At 34.6% G+C, this 22,046-nt stretch overlaps 1 protein-coding gene and 1 long non-coding RNA gene across 2 annotated transcripts in view; one reads left to right on the forward strand and one right to left on the reverse strand.

The window, feature by feature from the left end:
* The window catches only part of ATAD2 (ATPase family AAA domain containing 2), an 87,828-nt gene that overhangs the window by 23,864 nt on the left and 41,918 nt on the right, over positions 1–22,046 (forward strand). Inside the window, exons 9-19 of the mRNA XM_072603154.1 lie at positions 7,554–7,661; positions 8,681–8,789; positions 9,686–9,801; positions 13,436–13,610; positions 14,018–14,106; positions 16,493–16,652; positions 18,269–18,359; positions 18,890–19,204; positions 19,880–20,012; positions 20,544–20,730; positions 21,406–21,591. Of these exons, the coding sequence (XP_072459255.1) occupies positions 7,554–7,661; positions 8,681–8,789; positions 9,686–9,801; positions 13,436–13,610; positions 14,018–14,106; positions 16,493–16,652; positions 18,269–18,359; positions 18,890–19,204; positions 19,880–20,012; positions 20,544–20,730; positions 21,406–21,591 (1,669 nt within the window). The remainder of the gene's footprint in view (positions 1–7,553; positions 7,662–8,680; positions 8,790–9,685; positions 9,802–13,435; positions 13,611–14,017; positions 14,107–16,492; positions 16,653–18,268; positions 18,360–18,889; positions 19,205–19,879; positions 20,013–20,543; positions 20,731–21,405; positions 21,592–22,046) is intronic.
* LOC140500546 (uncharacterized) overlaps positions 14,267–22,046 on the reverse strand; it is a 76,530-nt gene continuing 68,750 nt past the window's right edge. Inside the window, exon 3 of the long non-coding RNA XR_011965784.1 lies at positions 14,267–14,348. This is a non-coding gene — a long non-coding RNA (uncharacterized lncRNA). The remainder of the gene's footprint in view (positions 14,349–22,046) is intronic.

The raw sequence follows: 22,046 nt of genomic DNA on the forward strand, positions 1-22,046 counted from the left end.
ACTTAAAGGAAAAGTTAAAAATAGACACTAAAACTATGGTAGTGGAGGGCTTTAATGTACCACTTTGAGACTTAGACAAATCTAGCCCAAAGAAAAATTAGCATTAAGTTAAGGATCTAAGTAGAACCTTAAAAAAATTAAAGATGTGTTTCTTCTTTCTCGTGGTTCTTCCCAATAGTTGTAATTCTTCTTTACATCATGACTAATGTCAATATGTTTAATAGGAATGTATAAGTAGAGCATATATAAGAATGCACATTGTCTTGGGGAGGGGGGAGGAGAGAGTGGAGGAGAAAATTCAAAAATCAGAATCTTGTGGAAGTGAATGTTGAAAACTAAAACTAAATTAATTATATTAAAGAGAAAGAAAAATAAAGTAAAAAAAATTTAAAAATGATAAGCACTCTGGTTATTATTGAATAAGAGTAAAAAGGTATTTATATACTACTTAGACATCCATAGAAGTTGGAAAATATCTATGTTTGGGGCATAAAGACCTCAGCCAAAAAGAAAGGTAGAAAAGCAAAAATACTAAACATATCCTTTATTAATTACAATACAGTAACATCATATTCAGAAAAGGGCCCTTAAAGAAAGACTTTAAAAGGAATTGGAGTTTAAATAACATAATGTTAAAGTATACCTACTGACAGGAGAGGTAGAGTAAGGGGTCTAGGATAATACAGATACTGTGAATCCAGGAACCTAGAAGGATGGCAATGGTTTTGATAGAAATAGGGAAGTTTGGAAGAGGGGAGATATTAGAGGAAAGGTAATGAGTTCTGTTTTGGACTATGGGCAATTGGTAGCATGAGACAGAAGCTCAGCAGAGAGATGAAAACTGGATATATAAGTCTGGGAGTCATCTGCATAAATCTGTGGGAGCTAACAGGAATATCGAGAGAGAGCCTAAAGCCAAGGATTTTTTTTTTTTTAAATTTTTAATTTTTTTTATTTTTTTAATGTTTAACAATCACTGCCATACAATTGCGATTTTATCCCTCCCCACCCACCCCCCACTACCTCCCTCCCTCCCCACGACTGCATACAATTCTGTATAGATTCTACATATACTTTCCTATTGAGTATATTTTCACTATAGTCATGCTATGTAGTCAGACTAAGATAAATGAAAGAATCCGTATGACAAATCAGAACATGATACACAAACAGATACACATACACAAACATGATCTGCTACATTATGTGAGTGACTTCCATATTTCTCTCTCTGAGTGTGGAAGGTATTTTGCCTTGAGGTAAGCCAAGGATTCTTTACCTGGGGGGGGACTGGCCACAGATTTCTTATGGGACTGTGGATAGATTTTCATCTAGTTTGTGAACTTGGACCAGGAAAAATTATGTCTTTATTCTTGCTAACCTCAACGAAATTTGAAGTATCTGTAGGCTTAATGAGATAGCCTGTGGGTTCTGTGACACAAAAAGGTTAAGAACGTCTAGAGAAGAGAAACTGACATACTATAGAATCTCAGCAAATACCCATGTAATGATTGTGGTATGGATGATAAGCCAGTAAAGGGAGACTGAAAGGGAAGAATAATTTCCCAAACACCTAAAGAAAAGAGGGTATTCAGGAGAGAGTGGTCAACTGTCAGACCCAGAAGGAAGGTTGAGAGGGATAAAGACTGAAGAAAGACCATAAAGTTTAATCAGCAAAAAAAACAGTGGTAACTTGAGAAGAAGCAGGTATGAGGTAAAAATCCGTATTGCAAAGGGTTGAGAGAAAGGACAGGAAGTTGAGGCAGTGAGTGTAGATAACCTATTCCAGGAAGTTTTGTTGACAAAGGAAAGATGCAGAAATTACGAGGGTCTGGTGAATGTTGTTTTAAGAACAGTGAAGACTTGGGTATGTTTGAATGAGTTTGGGGATAAGCCATTAGATGGTGAGGAACTGATGCTTTGGGGAGAGGATGGTGGTGATAGTGTCCTGGAGAGCACAGGATGGAATGGGTTCAAGTGCTCAAGGAGAGAGGTGACAGCTGTTTGTAGTGGAGGGTTTGGACCTAAATGTAGAGCTTGAGTTTTGTGCTCGTTAAGTTTTCGCTTTGTGGTTTTGGACTCCTGTGATTCCTCCTTATGGGAGCTGACTCCCATGTCAAAGAAGAATAAGCTTTTGTAGATCCTGTTGAACTGGTGGATGAGCTTTGAATATAATTCCAGTGACAAGGCATTTGTGTTAGGACCAGCCTAGCTAATTTTGGAGAGGCTTATGACTAGATGGGCTTCAAAGTAATGAGATAGTTTTATTTCAGCAAATATCAAAGACTATCTAACAGGCAATGGAAAGGTTACACCATTACACATTGTTACAGGAAGTGCCTCTGTTAGCAGAATAAGAGATGCATGAAGGATTGTATTTTGTCCATTGTCTAAGCCTTTAAAGATAATTTTGAGTTTTGATTCTTTCAACTCACATATTGGTTATTCTTTCAAACAGAGTTTTCTCTGAGATATCTTCAGTATTTTCCATCCAAGTTGTTAATGAAATATTGACTAGAAATGTGATAAATTGGTCATTAGAGTTTTCCTTCCAGGTTGAAATTGGTCACCTTGTCAGTACTGCTTAAAATAGTAACTATGATTTCCCTTAACTGTAGGTTCGTTCAGACCACAAGCACCTATATGGCATGTAAGGATGTAAGATACTTTATCAAGTAATTTGCATCCATAGGCATAGTGCCCCATTTAACAAAAATGTCTTAGGAACCTTTAACATACAATATGTTAGGTACTATTGGGAGAGGTACATAAATACAATGGTCCCTGCTCTCAAAGACCTTACCATGTTAAGATTTCTAAGACAGATTCAGCCAAATAAGTATATAAGCTGAAATATAATGAATAAATAAGATCCACAAGAACTATATTATAAATATAGACAAGAGAGAAATTACTAACGGCTGGAAAAAACTGGAGTTTGGATAGGCTATTACATTAATAGGTAGAAATTTATTGGTGAGATGTTATAGTATGAGCAAAAATCTGAACAACTTGAGCTTCTTCTGGGATGGCAGATGTTTATGATTTGGCTGGAGTTGTATACAGGAATAGTATTGAGTGCTTGTAGTTTTTGAAACCTGATTATAGATGACTTTGAATGTCAGGCTTAGGAGTTCAGATTTTATTTAGGAAACATGACAAACATGATTCCTGAGAATAGCCTACATGAAATTATTTCCTGTCTTAGGGAGTGAGGGGAAAGATTTAGAACTCAAAATTTTCAGAAACAAATGTTAAAATTTGTTTTTACAATGAGGAGGGGGAGTAAAATGTCCTTTTAAAAAAATTCTGAAGTAGAGGAATATGATCAGATTTGTGCAAAAGGAAAATTAGTCAGAAAAGGATTGAAGGGGGAAAAAACTTAGCAAAAAATTGAAATTGATTAGGCTTGTAGAACTAAGAACTTGAATTCAGTTGGTGGCATTGGGAATGGAAAGGAGAGAAGAAAACAATTCTGTAGCATTGCAGAGGTAGAATCAGAAGAATTTTGGTACCTAGGTGTAGAGGACAAATGAGAGAGAGTTTAAAAGAGATTTTCAAGGTCGGAGCGTAGGGAAGTGGGGAACAGTTTTGGGGAAAGAAATTAACAAAATATTAGACATGTTGCTGCAACATCTAGGAAGAAAAGTCCCAGCAGGCAATTTTGAAATAAATGAAGCTCAGGAAAGAGAAATCAAGGCTAAAAATCCTTGGATTTGCTGAATATTTAGAAGTAGGTGAGATAGCCAGTTGAGAAGATATAAAAGGAGAAGTAGGTTCAAAACAGCCTTGGGGAATGCTTCTTTTAAGGAGGTAAGAAGACAATCTACTGAGGAAGACTAAGGTAGAAACAATTAGAGATAAAAAGAAAACTGGGAAATACCTTTAAGGAAGCCAAAGGAGGAGAAGAATCTACAGTGTCAAATGCAGCACTGGACCTGGAGTTAGGAAGACCTGAATCCAGATTAGGCCTCAGACACCCTGGGCAAGCCACTTAACCTCTCCCTCAGTTTCTTCTGTAAGAGGGAGATAATAATAGCACCTAGTTAGGATTATTGAGAGACTCAAATGAGATATTTTTAAAGCACTTTGCTAACACTGTTACTAAGAAACTAGAGATGCTATAGAGAGAACAACTGATGGAGTTCATGTTTGAGGAGATAGAATTGAGGGTACAGATGGAGGGATTTGTTTGGGGAATATGCAGATACTGCTGAGACAGAAGGGAATAGTTACCAGAGTAGCTTATTTTTAAAAATTTTGTGTTATCTATTGCAGTGCATTTTATATAAATTCTCATAATTGTTATAACTAAACTAAAATAGTTCAAGAATATTCTTATTTTATAGGTGAAGAGCTGAAGTTCAGATTAAATGACTTACCCAAGAACATTCAGCTAAGTGGTGGAACGGAGGTTAAAAGTCAGTGCTTCTGCATCTAGCCTTCATTGTTCTTATAGTATGGATGGATGAAGACAGGAAGAAGTTTCAAAGTGGCAGGCAGCAAGAGTTAAGGGGACTTTTCTTAGTCCCTTGATTATTTTCTCTATTTCTCCCCCCGCTTTTTAAAAAATTGGTCTTCCTCTATTGCCTTGATTGGAATCACAGACATAAATCTTTCAGAAAGATAAAAAGAAAGGAAGTTAATTTGACACGACTTACTTTCAGTAAATTCACACTATTCAAGCAATCTCAGATCATTTGTTGTAATAATTTGCCAAGAATTTTGCTGGGAATATGTAAAATCCACTAGTATCTAGTTGTCAGAATTTACCTTTTCTTACTTTTTGAAAACTAAGGTATTCATTGTTCTCTTGGCCCCAGACACTTATCCCATTTTTTGTGATGTCATTTATGTGTGCAAGTATTTTCAGTGTCCTAAGACATAATACACTTAGTACTAGAAGAGACATTAGACATCATCTATACCTATCTTCTCATTTTATAGATGAGTATCTGAGACCCAGGAGCTAGTGATGATTTACTCGAACACTCAGGAAGTGCCAAAGCTGGGATGTTGTGTGATTTGTCTAATCTTAACCATTAAGTTTTTTAAAATTAACTTTTTTTTTAATATCTTCATAATCCTGGGCCACAGTATCTGAGTCTTCTAAATTCCAGGTCTCCTCCAGTCTCTGGAGAAGGCAGTCCACTCATTAGTTTCACATACCACCCAGCCTATACTTTAAAACATCATACTCTTAACCTGTTATCTCTTCTTCTTTTTCTTTTTACCTCACCAAAACACTTCCCTAGTTACCAGTCTCTTATAATTTGCTTTCTTCATTAGAAGATAAACTTCTTTAGGCAGATACTGTTTTGTGTTTTGATCATGTTGTTGTACATTTTTGTTTTTTAGTAGAGAGGATTGGGTTTTTGTTTGGTTTTTATTCCTAGCATTTAGCAAAATGCATAGCAATTTAGTAAACGTTTAATAATTTTGAAAAATTCATTCCTTTTTAGTCATCTTTTGAAGAAAGTCTTTCTTGCTAAGAGACTAAAACAAAATTGGAATTGAATGTTATAAAGTTGTACTATCTCTTTAATGTCATTGTAGTTAATCCCTTCAATCCCAAATAGTCCTTTTCCTCCTACTTGTACCCAACATAACTTTTTAAAAAATCAGTTTTCATCTCTCTTAGCACTTTATCCTTCTAATTTCTTGTGTAGCCATGTTTTCTTTAAGTATCTTCCCTTTCCTCCTTTGTCATTGTGAATATTTTTTGATTATTATATATTCCATGGATTGTTATTGTGTAATACATATGCAGTATGTATACATATTATGTGAATATAATTTGAGCCATCCTTCCTTTTAGACTTCCTTGCCACATGATCTTACTTAGCTTTAAAAAAATTTTTTTTTAATTTAATGATTTCAGCAGAATATTCAGGTACACAAGATGGGGTGGAATAGCATCAGTTGTGCATGTGCATCTTGACAAGAAGGACCACTTTTTCCCCTGAGGTGGGTGGAGGAGATGATAAGGGAAGAGGGTGTTTTGAGATGAGGAACAAGGCAAAAGAGGAAGCTCTCAACAAATTACTAAGTTTTTCCCTTTTTTGCATTTGTCTTTTTAATTTTGGAGTAAAACAAGCAAGCATTTCCATAACATCGTACAATAAAAAATGCTGCATATGAAAGTGCAGATCTATTACACACAACTTGCTATTCCTTTCAAATACACAACAAAATCATGATGTAAATATTTTTCTTCCCCCCCTCACCCTAGAGATGGCTACCATTAAACACAAATGGGTGTGTGGGTGTGTAAAGTAGTTCTATGCATACTTCTATTTATCGGTTCTTTCTCTGGATGCAGGTAGCATCTTTCTTCGTATGTTCTTTATAGCTAATTTGAGTATTTATAATAAAATAATTTATTTGCTCAGAGTTCTTAAAATAATATTGCTGTTAACTGTGTACAGTGTTCTCATGGTTCTGCTCATTTCAGTCTTCATTATTTCATACAAGTCTTTCCATGTTTTTCTAAAATCATTGAGCTCATCATTTCTTAGAGCACAGTACTGTTCCATTGCAGTCATATACTTGTTCAGCCATTCCCCAGTTAATGGGCATCCCTGCAATTTCCAGTTCTTACTAAGTTTTTCAAGGAAATATAAGACAAGAGTCTCAGGTTAGAGGGGAATGGGAAGAGAAGCTACAGAAAGTTTCAGGAGGATTTAAAAGGTTTGGGAAGGCTACTGTGGCAAGTGAAATAGTGAATAGAATAGGGAGGTGTGTTTGTCCTTCATTGCCAAAGAAGACCATGCCGTTAGAGAAGTAATGACATGACTTGCACTTGACTTTGTTTTGAGTGAGGGAGGGCTGTGCAGGTCACCAGCCTCACTTCTCCAGAACCATCTTAATCTAGTGACCAGATACTCGTCAGGATGACTAGAGATGACTCAGGATGAGGTAATTGAGGTTAAGTGACTTGCCCAAGGTCAGACAGCTAGTGAGTGTCAAGTGTCTGAAGTGAGATTTGAACTCAGGTCCTCCTGACTCCTCTATCCATTGCATCACCTAGCTGCCCGAATAGGGAGGTATTCTAGAATAGAATAGAGAGATCTCTACAGTGAGCACCCTGTTGAGATTTAATTACACAAATTTGTAGCAAATCTAATCAGCAGTTTCCCAAATAAAAAGAATTTATTTTTTATCTAAATATTATTAGTAAATATCGGTAACATTTAAGATGTTCAGTTTGAAGATGTCCCAGAAAACCTTTTTATGCCAAGACAAATATGATGACTTGATAAGCAAGAATATATTTATAGTAGAAGGTAAGTCAGTTTATCTTGATATGTTAGATAATCAGATATTGAAAGTTTTTTAATTTATTTGACAAACATATTCAAGTTTATGTAAATTTGTTTCCATTTTATTGGATTGTGATAGGGCTTATCTAGTTTTGTTGGGTTTTTCCTTACCTTTGATTCCAGGATCTAATACAATGCCTGCACATAGTAGTCCCTTAAAAGTTTATTGATTGACTTTTTTCCCTTTATTCAACATGACTTCAGTCTTTTTTTCTTAATGTAATATTTAAGGCGAAGGCATGCAATCCATAATAGTGATTCTACATCTTCTTCCTCTTCTGATGATGAACAACATTTTGAGAGGCGAAGGAAAAGAAGCCGCAATATATCTATTAGAAGGTAAGTGATATAAGTATTAAATCATCATCAGTTAAGCCTCCTTGTATAGAAGAAAACAAAACAAAGTTAGAGTATCACCTCATGAAATGCACGTAGATTTGGAGTAGAATAAATTGATTCGTTTGCAGATATGACCTTCATATTTTTCTCATTTTGTTTTAGGAGGTTACAGTGTTGTTTGGATATGATTCTCAGAAGCTCCAAATTCTGTTACTTTTGACTTGTTCATGCCCTGCTTCTCATCAAGATTTTTCGTTACTATAGTTTGCTGGCACCAAAATCTAATCTGCTTAATTATAGTTTCATTAAGAGCTCAACATTATTTTCTGTTGAGAAGATCTTTTATAAAAGCAAAATTGAAACTAACTTCCCTGTTCCAGTTAATGTTTAAAGATACCAGATTGTTGTACTTTGAAATTCAAGGAAAAAGTGGGGACAGGATAGTGAGATTGACTATAGGATGTGCCAAGTGAATGTTAAATTGGATTAAATTGCCAGTTTGGGATAATTTTACATAATATGGTTAACTAACTTGTCAGAAAATAAACTTTTTCTATATTCAATTGTGTGTGTGTGTGTGTGTATTTCAAAGCCAGAGTAAGTATTTTTAAAATTTCATATCTACACTGTCCTTCGGTTGAATAACAAAAAATTGTTTTAGTTTTATCAATAGGAGTGTATCTTCAGGAATTCTAAATTAAGGAATACTCTGAATAAAATGAATTATACACTAATTAAAATAACTCTAGGGTTTAGTACAGTTAGAACAGTGTCTCCATGTAGTAGATAACTTCCTTGGGATCATTATATCTGAAGGAAATGATATTTATCCATGATCTAATCATACAGTTTAAAAAATTAATATTTTCTCTGAGCCTTAATATCCGAATAGTAAAATAAAGGGGTTAAATGGTTAAGATTCCATCTACTTCAAAAGTGCTATAATCTTGTGTAGTTTAAAATTTTTTTGTCATCTAAGCAATGACTTTATTATATAATGGTGTTGTTTTTTAAAATAGGTGCCTTCCATTGAACTTCCGAAAAGATGAGTTAAAAGGAATTCATAAAGATCGAATGAAAATTGGTGCAAGCTTGGCTGATGTTGATCCAATGCAAATAGATTCTTCAGTGAGTGTTGAATGCGACATGTATAAAATGGACAGTTCTGCTATAATGGAACTTGTGTAGTTCCCCCTACCAAAAAAAACCCAAAACAATGCTATGCAAAATTGTGCAATAAAAATCAAGAGTTCATGGGGAAAATGAGGCTGGGGCTCACAGTGCTCGTAAACTTTCAGTGACATTTTTTAAAAAGATAACCTAATTTTAAAAAGCAGTACAGTTTTAGATGTCTTAAATGATTAAGAAATATATAAAAACTACAGTAGTGTCCATATCTTATACTTTGGACTGATGCATGAGTGAGTTGGGCAGACTGCAACAAGGCCATTGTGCAGGAGAGTGTAGGATGACGGTGGCTCGCACCAGCTCTTCTCTGCCCATAGCTCCTACCATCCCAGAAGATAAATAATAAAAGTAACCCTTTAGCTTGATAAAAGCCTGGAGTTTGCTCTGGAAGTGGGTGTCAGGAAGATTGCAGTTTGTGGGTTATTGTGAAGTGGTACAATTTTCTGATTTTCTTGCTGGTTCTCACAGAAGAAATTACCCAGAAGTAAACTCTAAATTGAATTATACTCAAAATAGTTCTGTAATGTATCCATTGTGTTGGGAACAAATTCACATTTTCAAAATGGACATTATTGCAGAACTGACTGTAGAACTTCTGGTTTTAAATATGCCTGTTCACATAGAATACATAGTTGCAAAAAAAGCAGAACTGACCTAGAAACCAACTTAAACTTTTATGCACCACTTATTTGTATTGTTTTTAGTACTGCAATCTATCAGTGCTCCTGAGGTATTTATGTATATTAGGACCAGTACATGACATTTTGTGTCAGTGAGTTGTTCTGTTTTCTTTTGGAATTTGGGTATAATTAACTGCTGAACTCCTTCCCTTTTAGGTACGATTCGATAGTGTTGGTGGACTTTCAAACCATATTGCAGCTCTAAAAGAGATGGTGGTCTTTCCATTGCTTTATCCAGAAGTCTTTGAAAGATTTAAAATTCAGCCCCCAAGGTAATGTTGTTAGCTTGTGTTAGAAACACGCTTGACACACAAAAAGGTGTGGAGGAAAATTTATTACAGTAGAGTTCAGAGGAATTGAACACCTTGGCCAAAGCACATTCCAACCCCCTTTTCAGGAGGAGGGAGTGCTGGATACAGAAGTGAAAGCATTCTTATAATGTGTTAGTTCAGGACAGATCCTCCCATTAGGAGATGGATTGGTCCATTCTCCATTAGGTCACCACCTTTCCTACATTCCCATTACGTAATAACCCTTACTGTGATCCCCTCTCCCAAACATGCTTGAACATAAGGCCCATGATCAGAAAATAGAGGAATAATTTTATGCGGGGTGTGTCTGTTTATATGCATGAGGTTCGCTAAGCAAGCACAGTGAAGAAAAACTTGCTCCCGGTTATTCTAGGTCATTTTCCCTGACTAGCTTTAGATTTGGTCCCCTTTATCAAGAACTTTGTAATTTTCTGAAGGCTACTGTCTGTCTCCTGATTGGATTGCTAGATTTCTTATTATCTGACTTATTCTCAGTGACTTCATCAATTAGTAACTCTGTGGAAATTTTCTCTCACACTTGTGTTTTCAGGTAAAGAAAACTGCTATAATATTACCAAGAAAGGTAGTGAACTGCTGTTGAAACTTTGTGCATAGGCCTGAAAGGAGCAAGATAATTTAAGCCTTGGCCGTGCCCATCTTCTTTTTAAAGTCTTTATGGGGTTGAAGTATTTTTGTTGGAGCCTGCTTAAGCAGCTGTTTTAAAACTCCCAGACTGAGACCTCCTCTGTGACAGGATCTGTTATCTTTTTGGAGAGATGATATAATGCATACCTCCTTATTTCCTTGGTGGCTTTAGCAGGTCATTTAACCTCTCTGCACCTCAGGAAGGGCTTTGATTAGGTTATTTGTAATCCCTTTCACCTCTGAATCTATGATCCTATGACTGTCCTCATGACTTCAGTCACATGCAGCTTTGTTATTCATGTTTCCCACAGATTCTGAATTTATACCCATGCTATTTATATTTTATTTCTCTTTGGTTGTATGTACTCTTGCTGACTTCCCCAGATTTTCTGTAGAATGCCCTAGAAACTTCTTTACCCTAGAAAGCTCAGTCCATCCCTGAACTTCACACATTAGAAGTAGCCTCTGCCTCTCCCCTTGTCTCTGCTATTCTCGATCTATGTCCCTACTTTCTCTCAAAATTTCCATTTTAAGTAGGAGGCTCAGGTCAGCCAGATCTTCATTGCCCTCTAGTCTGTATGCTCTTGGCTCTCTTCTGTGCTGGCAGACCCACTCCCCCTCATCTTTGCCTTCTGTCTCTCTCTTCTTCTCCACCACCCCCCAGGCCAACCTTTTCAGCTTGCTTTTTCCATGTCATCCCCTATTAGAATGTAAGCCTCTTGGAGTCAGGGACAGTGGATATGCTTACATTTTTATTCCTAGCACTTAGCATAATGCCTGGCACTTAATAAATGCTTGTTGACTTAGCTGCCTTGTTTGACTGCTGAGTAAGTTTGAACTTGGTGTTTTGTCAAGGCAGTATTCACAGCACCAACGTGACTATGAATATGCTGGTGTAGTTCAGGACCACAAAGTGTAACAAACTCTCCATACAGAAGGCAGAAGAAAAACATTTATTCAGACACCAGAAAGCCAAATCCATCATTTTAACTAAGAAGTCGATACACATTGGCCCTGCAGGGAACAAAACCATTCCCAAGCCTCTCCCCCCCCCCCCCCTCCTCCCTGAGGCCTTCCCACAAACATTCACAAGCCTAGTTGTGCCTGCCTGAGTCCTCTCCTCTGCCCTATCTGCTCTCACCAGCTTCCTCTGAGTTCTGCTCCACCCTTCCTGTTCTACCCATTCAACAGGCTCCTCCCACCACTTGTGACTTGGACTTTCATGTTATTTAAGCAGGTCACATGGTCCTATGAATGGGTGAGAAAGATCTTCAAATTAAGCAGAAATACATTAACAATGCACTTGGGCAGCTAGGTAGTAGCATAATGAATAGAGCTCTGTCCCCAGAGTCAGAAAGAGACCTGAATTCAAATGCCACTTCAGTTACTAGATGTCTGACTATGCAAGTCACTTAATCCTGTTTGCCTCAGTTTCCTCATCTGTAAAATGAGCTGGAGAAGGAAATGGCAGTCTGTTCCAGTATCTTGGCCAAGAAAACTCCAAATAGGGGTGATGGAGAGTCAGACATGACTAACCAACAAAAAAATATTGCACTTCCCACTAAAAACTCCAGATATTTCTGAAAACATCTGCTTTTGTCCATTCCTTCTCCATATTTTACTTGTGAAATATAATTTTTTGGTTCTCAAGAGATTTTACATTATTCCCTTTTCAATCTTACTTTTAGCTTAGTGTTCTGATCTCTGCCATTCAGTGTGTTAGCTTTCCCTACTACCTTTCTATCATAAAATATGCTAGCATTTTCATAGTACTTTGGGGTTAGCAAAATGCTTTACAAATACTTGTCACAACAGCCCTGGGAGCTAGGTGCTATTGTTATCTTTTTGCAGATGAGGAAACTCAAGTCAGACAGAACTTAACAGCTAGTAGGTTATAAACATATACTATTTGTGCCTTTCTGTAAGTTACTGATAAAAATGTTATATGGTACAAAATCAAGCACAAATCCCTGGAGTACTACACTGAAGTTCTCATGCCAAGTTGACATTGAACTGTTAACTGTTCTTTGAATGTGTCCATCAAACAAATTATGAATCTGACATATAATTGTCTAACCCATCTCTCTCTACCTTCCCTATGAGAAGAATATGAGATCCTGAATTAGGTGCTTTTGCTAAGATCTAAATGAAACTATATCCATAGCTTTCCCCTCATCTATTAGTTTGGGTTATTGCCATAAAGGATATGAGGTTCATTTGGCATGACTTGTTACTTTTAAAAAAAGAATTCAAGGGCCAGGCCAGCCATTTATTTCCTAGTGGTTATGTCAGTTTTTTAATAAGCTTTTATTAATGTCTTTTTTTTCACATCATACTTTCCCCCACTATCCCTTCCCTTCCCCTTTCCAGAGAGTCATCACATAAAATAAAAAGAAAAAAAGGAAAATAATCAGCATAACTGATCAATACATTGAAAAAGTATGAAAATCTGTGCAATGTGAAAGACATTTTTAGTTTATGATCACATTTTGCTCCATTCTGAAATTTGTGCTTTTGTACTACCAAAGTGATAGTACTTAATTTATATAGTTTATACTCCTGCACAGCTTTCTGCATTTCCACTTGATTGCTATGAATATGTTCTACTTCTTATGTAGTTGTTTTTATTTTCAGGACAGCTTAATTGTGATATGTGAATGTATAATTTTTCAGAGATTCACAATATATATCAGTTTGGTTATTTATAATTTCTGTAAATTACAGGTTGAAATCTCACAATAATAACACTCTCTTACGATAAAGCATACTTGCAAAAACTAAAAAAATAGATTTATAAAGTTTACATATAATTTAGTGAATGCTCAGTACAATTGAGTTGTAATTCTTTGATTATTTGCTTGTTCATTAAGTAAACTCGTGAAATGTCTGTCATCATGTTACATTTTCAATTTGTGATTTGTCTTGACATTTAAAATATACTGTTTTATAGGGGTTGCTTGTTCTATGGCCCTCCTGGAACTGGAAAGACACTTGTTGCCCGAGCACTAGCTAATGAATGCAGTCAAGGTGATAAAAGAGTGGCCTTTTTTATGAGGAAAGGTGCTGATTGTTTGAGTAAATGGGTAGGGGAATCTGAACGACAACTACGTTTATTATTTGATCAGGTAAGAAAATTAGGTTAATCTATATCCAGTACTGTATTACATGGGGGTGGAGGGAGGGACTTTCGTACAGTCTTTGAAATTGGATAAATAGTAGAATACTTTAATATTTGAATGAATATATTATTAACAAAATAGAAACTGAATTTTTACATGAAGACAGTAATATCATATATCATTAATGGGTGGTACGTATAAAATTGAACAAGTATTTATAATTCATTTCCTAGAAATCTGACTATCTTTTCCTGTTTACCAAAAGTAAGCTCTTGAATTTTAATTTGATTTATACGATTATTCAGTGCTAAATTAAAGCTCAGCAGAAATTTGACTAAAATGGAGATTAAATTTATATTTATATGTTCCTAATAGTTTGTGTTAACATCAATAATACTGAATTTGCCTTGTAGGCTTATCAGATGCGTCCTTCCATTATTTTCTTTGATGAAATTGATGGTCTGGCTCCTGTTCGATCAAGCAGACAAGATCAAATTCACAGGTAGGATTTTTATACAAGGAATTTTCTGCATTAAACCTTTTCATATATTAGTGTCTACATTAGTATTCTGCTGGTGCCTAATGAATTCCATTACTTCTCACCTTATTTGATTGCCATATTCCCAGTCAACTGATGTCCAAAGGCAGTAAGGCTTATGCATCCAGTATACTCTTGTGACCTTAGCATTTCCATACAAATTAGTCTTAGCACTTTTATATTTTTAGTTTTTTTAAAACATTATTCTGAAGAGAAATAGAATACAAAGAGCATTTACACATAAATAACAGAATACAAAAGATTCTATATGATACCATGAATATCTTTTTTTATACAACTTTTAAAAATATACACATTCACAATAAATTCTACTCATTACTTTTCAAATTCCTTGCTTGTCTAATCCCTTCTGAATTACATTCTGTTCTTTTCTTTGCATTTTAAAAAATACTACAATGGCCTTTTTTTGGCATCAGTCTTCCTACTCCTCCTGTTCCTCCCAATTAAAAATTGAGAAAATGAGAGAAAGAAAACCCTTGTAATAAATAAGCATAGTCAAGCAAAACAAACCCACAGCATGATCATGTCCAAAAATATGTCTCTTTCTACACTTTGTTGTTCATCGCATTTCTGTCAAGAGGGAAGTAACAATATGCTTCATCACAGCCCCATTGGAGACACAGTTGGTCATTATACTGACTAGAGTTCTTCAGTCTTTCAAAGTTGTTTTCTTTTTCTTTATACAATATTGTTCTTATAGAAATTGTTCTCCTGGTTCTACTTCAGTTCGTATTACCCAGAATTGTCTGAAATAATTTCTTTGGTCATTTCTTAAAAACACAAAATACATTATATGTCATATAGTATATATAGTACATTGATATACCAGAGTTCTTTTTTATCCATTCCTCTATTGTGTTAAGTAACCATCTAAGGAACCTTCTTAGATTTTGGTTCTTTTCTTTTTTAAGTTTTAATCCCTCCAGGGCAGGATGTTTGTTTTGCATTTGACTATTCCTTGCCCGATATTACCCCCTGTTTTAACACTTGCCCACTCATTCCTCCATATTTGTATATTATTCTTCTTACTCCAATTTTGACAAAAGGTAGGTTTTACCCCTCTTCTGTCTAATTTGTATACTAATATATGACTTTTTTCCTTCCCTTTTCTTTCTGTTTAAAACCTCAGAGCAGTCATTTCTCCCACAGAACTTACTTTTCTTGTTTAATTCCCTGATACCATTCCCTGATACCTTTTGAAAATATTAACAATCATTTCATCTCCATCTATTAAAATGTTAGCACTGCATCATCATACAGCTCCCTGCAGTTGCTTAAGTAAAATTTCCTTTCTAGATTTTGGTGGACTCTTTTGTATATCAAAGTTCCTACTCAACTCTCATGTTTTCATCAAATATACTTGAAAACTGTCCGTTACATTAAAAGTCTGTTTTCACCCCCTGTAGGATTATACTCAACTTAGCTGGGTAAGTTATTCTTGGTTATAAGCCTATGTCTTTTGCTTTTCATGATACTATATTCTAAAATAACTCATTTATAGTAGAAGTTTTGAATTCTTAGGTGATCCTTAAAGTAGTGTCTAGATACATGAACTGCTTTCTGGACTTTTCTTTGATATGGGGAGCTTAAGATTTTGTGACATTTCTGGAACTAACTTTTGGAGTGCATTTCACAAAATAAGTAGATTTTTACTACCTTTGCATTACCATTTGGTCTTAATGACCAGTTTTCATTATGATTTCTTGAAATGTAATGTCCAGGCTTTTTTTTTATCATGATTTTCAGAGTCCAGTGATTCTTAAGTTCTCTTTCTTTGACGTTTCTGAACATTTTAAGTGGTTTACCAGCTATCACGCAACCAGTAATTGGCAGAGCCACAACTAGCAATCCTAGGATTCCTTCTTCCCAGTCAATTGCTCTTTAATTATTATAGATATTTATAGTTGTATCTTCGTTTTTATAACATTGTTGTTTCTTTTTATGACTTAATTGAAACCATGTTCTGGATCAGGAATTGTATTTTTGGCATGTTGAGGGGAAAAAATTTTGTTCAGCAAATGCTTTTTGGTCAAAAAAAATTCACTTATGTTTTCTTAATTAAAAAATTGTTTTTCTCTTAATGTGATTGTTTCTTTGTAGAGTTTGTTTTTTATTGTGATAAATTTACTAGAAAATTCAACAGATAGCTATAGAGTAAAATATATTCATTTAAATTCATGATATATTAAAGTGGCTAATTTTCAAATAGAACACTTGATTAAAAACTGTAAAGGACAACAAAACTTGTTAGATGAAATTTCATACAACTTTAATAACTACTCCACTTTTATACTACTCTGTGTGTCTTTTTATTTTGTTTTTTTTTTAGTTCCATTGTATCTACCTTACTAGCACTCATGGACGGATTGGATAGTAGAGGAGAAATTGTTGTAATTGGAGCTACCAATAGACTGGATTCTATAGATCCTGCTTTAAGAAGACCTGGCCGATTTGACAGAGAATTCCTTTTTAGCTTACCTGATAAAGATGTAAGGACTTAACATTAATTTCATTTCACTTTAGTAAATGTTTTTCAATACAATATTCATTTCCAGCACACTTCGCAAACATGCAACAATTCCCACATAAAATACATGTCTGGAAAACAGTGATTCTAACTAGCAGTTTATGATTTCTCAAATAATATATAGTACAATGATTTTAATATTAGTTTGCAAGTTAAAGTTAAAAGCAAAACAGAGACAACATAGTGTGCTGACAGAATGCTATTGTAGGAGTCAAGAAAGATCTAGGTTGTGAGAGATAGATAGATAGATATAAATATATATATACACACTGTACCAGTTTTGTGACTGTGTTAGGTTATTTAATTTCTCAGAACTTCATGCAACTCATAAGTTACACATGATTTACTGATCTGGTAGGAGTTTCCAAACATGAAACCATGTGTCTGGACATCCTTTCTACCACACTCAAGAAAACAAAAAGCCAAGTTAATTAGGGAAATTAATAATTGAGGACTTGAGAGGGGATAAACATTTGTGAGAAATGAAACAGAAAGTCAGGGTAGGATAGTAAGTGAAGACAAGATTACAGATGATAGACTGAGAAAGAAGGGAATAGTTGAGGAATCAGTTAATGATGCATTCAGTGGGATTGAAGGAGAGTAGGAGAAGTGGGGTGACGTGATGAGGTTGTTGTCAGAATTCCAGTGATGTCCACATTCTGAATGAAGTTAAGGTGTACCCATATCACTGAAGCACTGAAATGAGGTTGGATATAGAGGTTGCTGAATTTGAGAACTTGGGGTCATGAAGGCGAATAAAATTTTGCCCAAAATGATGACAAGGGATATTGAATTGTGGAGATCATTAAAAAACATGTGAGAATGACCTTAAGTTAAGTAGATACTAATAATTGGGAGAAAATTGAATTACTTAAGATTACTTAAAATTTGCTGGAGAAAAGTGGGAAATACTTTTTCAGTTTTCTTATTTATAAAACAAAGAAGTTTAAACTTCAATCTCTTTATCTGCAAAATCCTATGATTCTGTGACTATTTCTTTTTAAAATTTTTTTTAATTTTATTTTTTACTTTGGATTGGGACATATTCATGGCTTTAGTCATTTAATGAGTATTTCATGAACATAGTCATCAAACTCAGCAAACCATTTTGAAATACGTATCTATTGCCTGGGGACAAAGCAAATCCATTACTCTTGAATAAATGATTAACAATTAATACACTCCTAAAAATAATAGTATCATCTTTGTACTTTGCTGGTATATTAGTATCATAAATACTGTATAAACGTGAAAATAGGTTTCTTAAACTCTGATAGACTCCTTAAATTCTCTGAAATATATGTGAAATAGAGAGGAAAATATGAATTAGTAGAAAAATCATATTAGAAATTAAGCACTAGGATGGAGAGAAGGCCTGTGTGATAAGTTCTTTATATAATATTAACTACAAATGATACCTACAGCCTCCCCTTTTTTCACCTTAATTTCATTTCTTCACTTTAGCCATCAGTTAACATTTTTTGTTTAAGGGATCCATTCTAAAATGTCTAGCAGTAAAGTCTTTGGAAAAGTGATATTATTCTTTTAAGTTTTTTTAAAGAGTGGTTTTATTTATAGGCTCGAAAAGAAATTCTAAAGATTCACACAAGAGATTGGAATCCCAAGCCATTGGATGTGTTTCTTGAAGAACTTGCAGAAAAATGTGTTGGTAAACATTTTTTTTTTAAGGAGTACCACAATACTTAATAAATTACACTGTACAGTTGGGTTTTTTGACTTAGTTGTTTTGGGATTTTGTTTGAACCTTGAATTTGTAATAAGTGTTGGAGATTCTTTGCATTTGTCATCTGCTTTTTAGTTTTTGCTATTTCCTTCTTTCCCAAGATGTGGATATAGTTTAGAATAAATTATTGAATTATAGGTAAGGTTTATGAGAGGGCAACTTTAGACGATTTATTGTTTTATTCCTTGTCTTGCCAACATTAGCTCTCGTTTCACTGTATATGTGTGACTTTGAATATGTCCACTGTTTGTTAGGCTTTACTTACCTCATTCATAAAATAAAGGAATTGATTTAGTTTCTTTCACAATTAAACCAAAATCTTTGCTTACAACTATCCACATGCCTTTCATCTTGGAAAATAGGGAAATGTTTTTTATGCTTAAAATATTACTACAGTATTATTGAACTGTCTTAAACTCTTTTTATTCTCTTTTCATGATAACATTTTTTAATAGGATACTGTGGGGCAGATATTAAGTCCATATGTTCTGAAGCTGCTCTGTGTGCTCTACGTAGACGTTACCCTCAGATATATACAAGTAGTGAGAAACTACAATTGGATCTCTCATCAATTAATATCTCGGCTAAGGATTTTGTAGTAGCTATGCAAAAGATAATACCAGCTTCTCAAAGGGCTGTGACATCACCGGGACAGGCACTGTCTGCTATTGTGAAACCTCTCCTTGAAAGCACTGTTCATAAGATCTTAGGAGCCATACAAAGAGTATTTCCACATGCAGAACTTGGAGCAAATAAAGGACCAAAGTCAGGTATGAAGTCTTAAACAAGTGTCTTGGATTTGAAGGACCTTGAGTTCATATCATATGAAGATTAGTTGAAGGAAATGGAGAAGGAGTCTAGAGAAGACACGATCAATACCTATCAAGACATGATAGGTATTGAAATTATAAGAACTGTCCTGAGGAAGGAGGATTAGACTCATATTTGACAGTAGAAGGTAATGGGAGGAAGTTTACAAAGAAGAAAATTTAGGCTTGATGTTAGGAAAAACATCAAAGAAAGTAGAATGGAATACCTTAATTGTAGGTCTTCATTCAGAGGCTAGGTGACCACTTATCAGATGGTTCTGTTAGGAATTTCTTTTAGGTATGAGTTAACCTAAGTGACCAGTGAAGTGCATTCCTTTCAGCCTCTTTAAAAATGTTGTTTGTAAACATGACACTTTTTAAGGAAGGTATAAAAGTGCAATAGATTTATATTTCTGTGAATTGATCCTGTCCATCAGATTTAAAGTTTGTGGTATGTTTTCATAAATCATTTGTCATCTATTGCCTTCATAAAAATTGGAGTTTTTATTTTAAAATTTAAATGTCATTCTTAGCTAACTTAATGGAACCTCTGGTCTAAATAGCTGTCTGCCTTACCATCAGTTGAAATTTACCCAGTAAAGTCACTAATGTGAGATATGATATTTTGTTTTGTAGATGTCCCTGGGCCTCTACTAGAAAGTGATATAGCATATAGTGATGATGAAGTTCTCTCAGTTTATGAAAATGGACTTTCTCAGAAACCTTTCAATAAAACAAAAGAAAATACTAATTTCCTTCACCTCAATAGGTATGGTTTTTTGTGTGTTAAGGATGCACTTAGCACTCTTGAGACTCAGTTGAAATCAAAGGGAGTCTTTGATACCTGACTTAAGTACCTGATAAGTTAAATGGTAAAGCAACCCTAAGAACATCTAATAGATTTTAAATATAAACATTTCCATTTATAGCTACATTCCAATGAATTTACTTGAATTTGTGTTTATGCAAACTTGTGTGTATATCATCTATCATGTACACTTCGTATTACTTTTTTAGCCTCTGTTAGAAAATGCATTCAGTTATGGTAAGGTTGTCAATATTTATACAGTAACATATAGTAGTGTTATTAAATTTCTATATATTAGCTTGCTTTGAGAAACTCTGTATCAGAGAAATTGAGAAGGATAATATAGCAGTGATAATTGTCAAGGTGGGCTAAGTGTAGTTAAACGTTTGAATTACAAATATTCAAACATCAGTAATTGGGGATGGGGTTATTGTTTTAGAACATTTACTGAAGCAATTTTTTAAAGATGGAATACATTCACTGTCATTTTAGAAATGCTTATCACCAGCCTACATCTTTTCGACCAAGAATCTTGATAGTAGGAGAGCCAGGATTTGGGCAGAGTTCTCACTTGGCACCTGCTGTGATTCATGCTTTGGAGAAGTTTACAGTATATACCTTGGACCTTCCTGTTCTTTTTGGAGTCAGTACCACATCACCTGAGGAAACATGTGCCCAGGTAGTTCAGTGTTAACCAAAAAAAAAATAAGTGTTATGTTTAAAGTAGTCTCTTGCAGAAAAAAATTTAGAACATTTCAATCTTTGACATAGTGACACCTAGGAATGGTAATGTTGGACTTGGAGTTAGAAAGACCTGAATGCTAGTCCTGGCGTACATACTTAATAACTGTGTGACCCTGGGCAAGTACTTATCCTTCAGCCTCAGTTTCCTCTTTTGTAAAATGGAGATAATAATAGCACTTCTGTCACATGGTTATTACAATGGTGAAATAAGTGCTTTGTAAAACATAAAACATTCTATAGATGTTAGCTATAATTATTATAATAATGAATAGGGGTTTTTTGTTTGTAATTTCCATCTTTGGATCTGAGTTTCTTTTTAAAGCTGTTAAAGCTAACTTTGATTTATTATAAAATTTTAATAACTAATTGAATAAGAAGGTTTTAATAGGAATTTTCTTCTTTAAAATTTGCTATCAAATTTATTATTCCCTTGACAGCAATTGAAGACATTATGTAATAAGACCTGACAGAATTTATGGTTGCATGTGAATATATTGGAGGAAATTTCCTAAAATTAAAGATTTTATAGTTCATGGGTTTTTCTGGAAGGTTAAGTACACTTTAAATATGCTGTCTCTGTAACTAAAAATGATAATTTTTCTCCTGTTAGGTGATCCGTGAAGCTAAAAGAACAGCCCCAAGTATAGTATATGTTCCTCATATCCACTTGTGGTGGGAAACAGTTGGATTAACACTTAAAGCTACTTTTACCACATTATTACAGAATATTCCCTCATTTGCTCCAGTTTTATTGCTTGCAACTTCAGATGTACAACATACTGCTCTTCCAGAAGAGGTACCTTTTTTTAATAATATTTTCAGACTAGTTTTTATTAAGTACAGAGTCTTGAGTCTGCAAAAACTTTATTTCTGTCAGTACTAGCCTAGAGTTTAACTTATGAATGTCATGACCCTGTCTTAAAGGTGATGCTCCATTGTAATTAAATTCCCCTTTGATGGTTTGCAAAAATGACCTACATATCTTAGACTGAATTCTGATGTTTTAAGGTGGTTCTAAGCTAGCACTATCCTATTGCTTTGCCCCTTTCACAGTTCTACCCTTTTGGCAACTTGTTCTGTTTATCCATAACTATCAGTATCTGTTTCCTTCCTTCTAATTCAGGATCATCCATAGACTAATTCAGGGGAGAACCAAGGTATTTATTTGTTAAGTGTCCAAAACAACGTGGATTGAAAATTAGGCACTTTTTCTGAGTTTTAATTTTTTTTCTCCCCCACTCTTCAGAACCC

Source organism: Notamacropus eugenii, chromosome 4 (genome assembly GCF_028372415.1).
Source record: "Notamacropus eugenii isolate mMacEug1 chromosome 4, mMacEug1.pri_v2, whole genome shotgun sequence".
NCBI lineage: Eukaryota > Metazoa > Chordata > Mammalia > Diprotodontia > Macropodidae > Notamacropus > Notamacropus eugenii.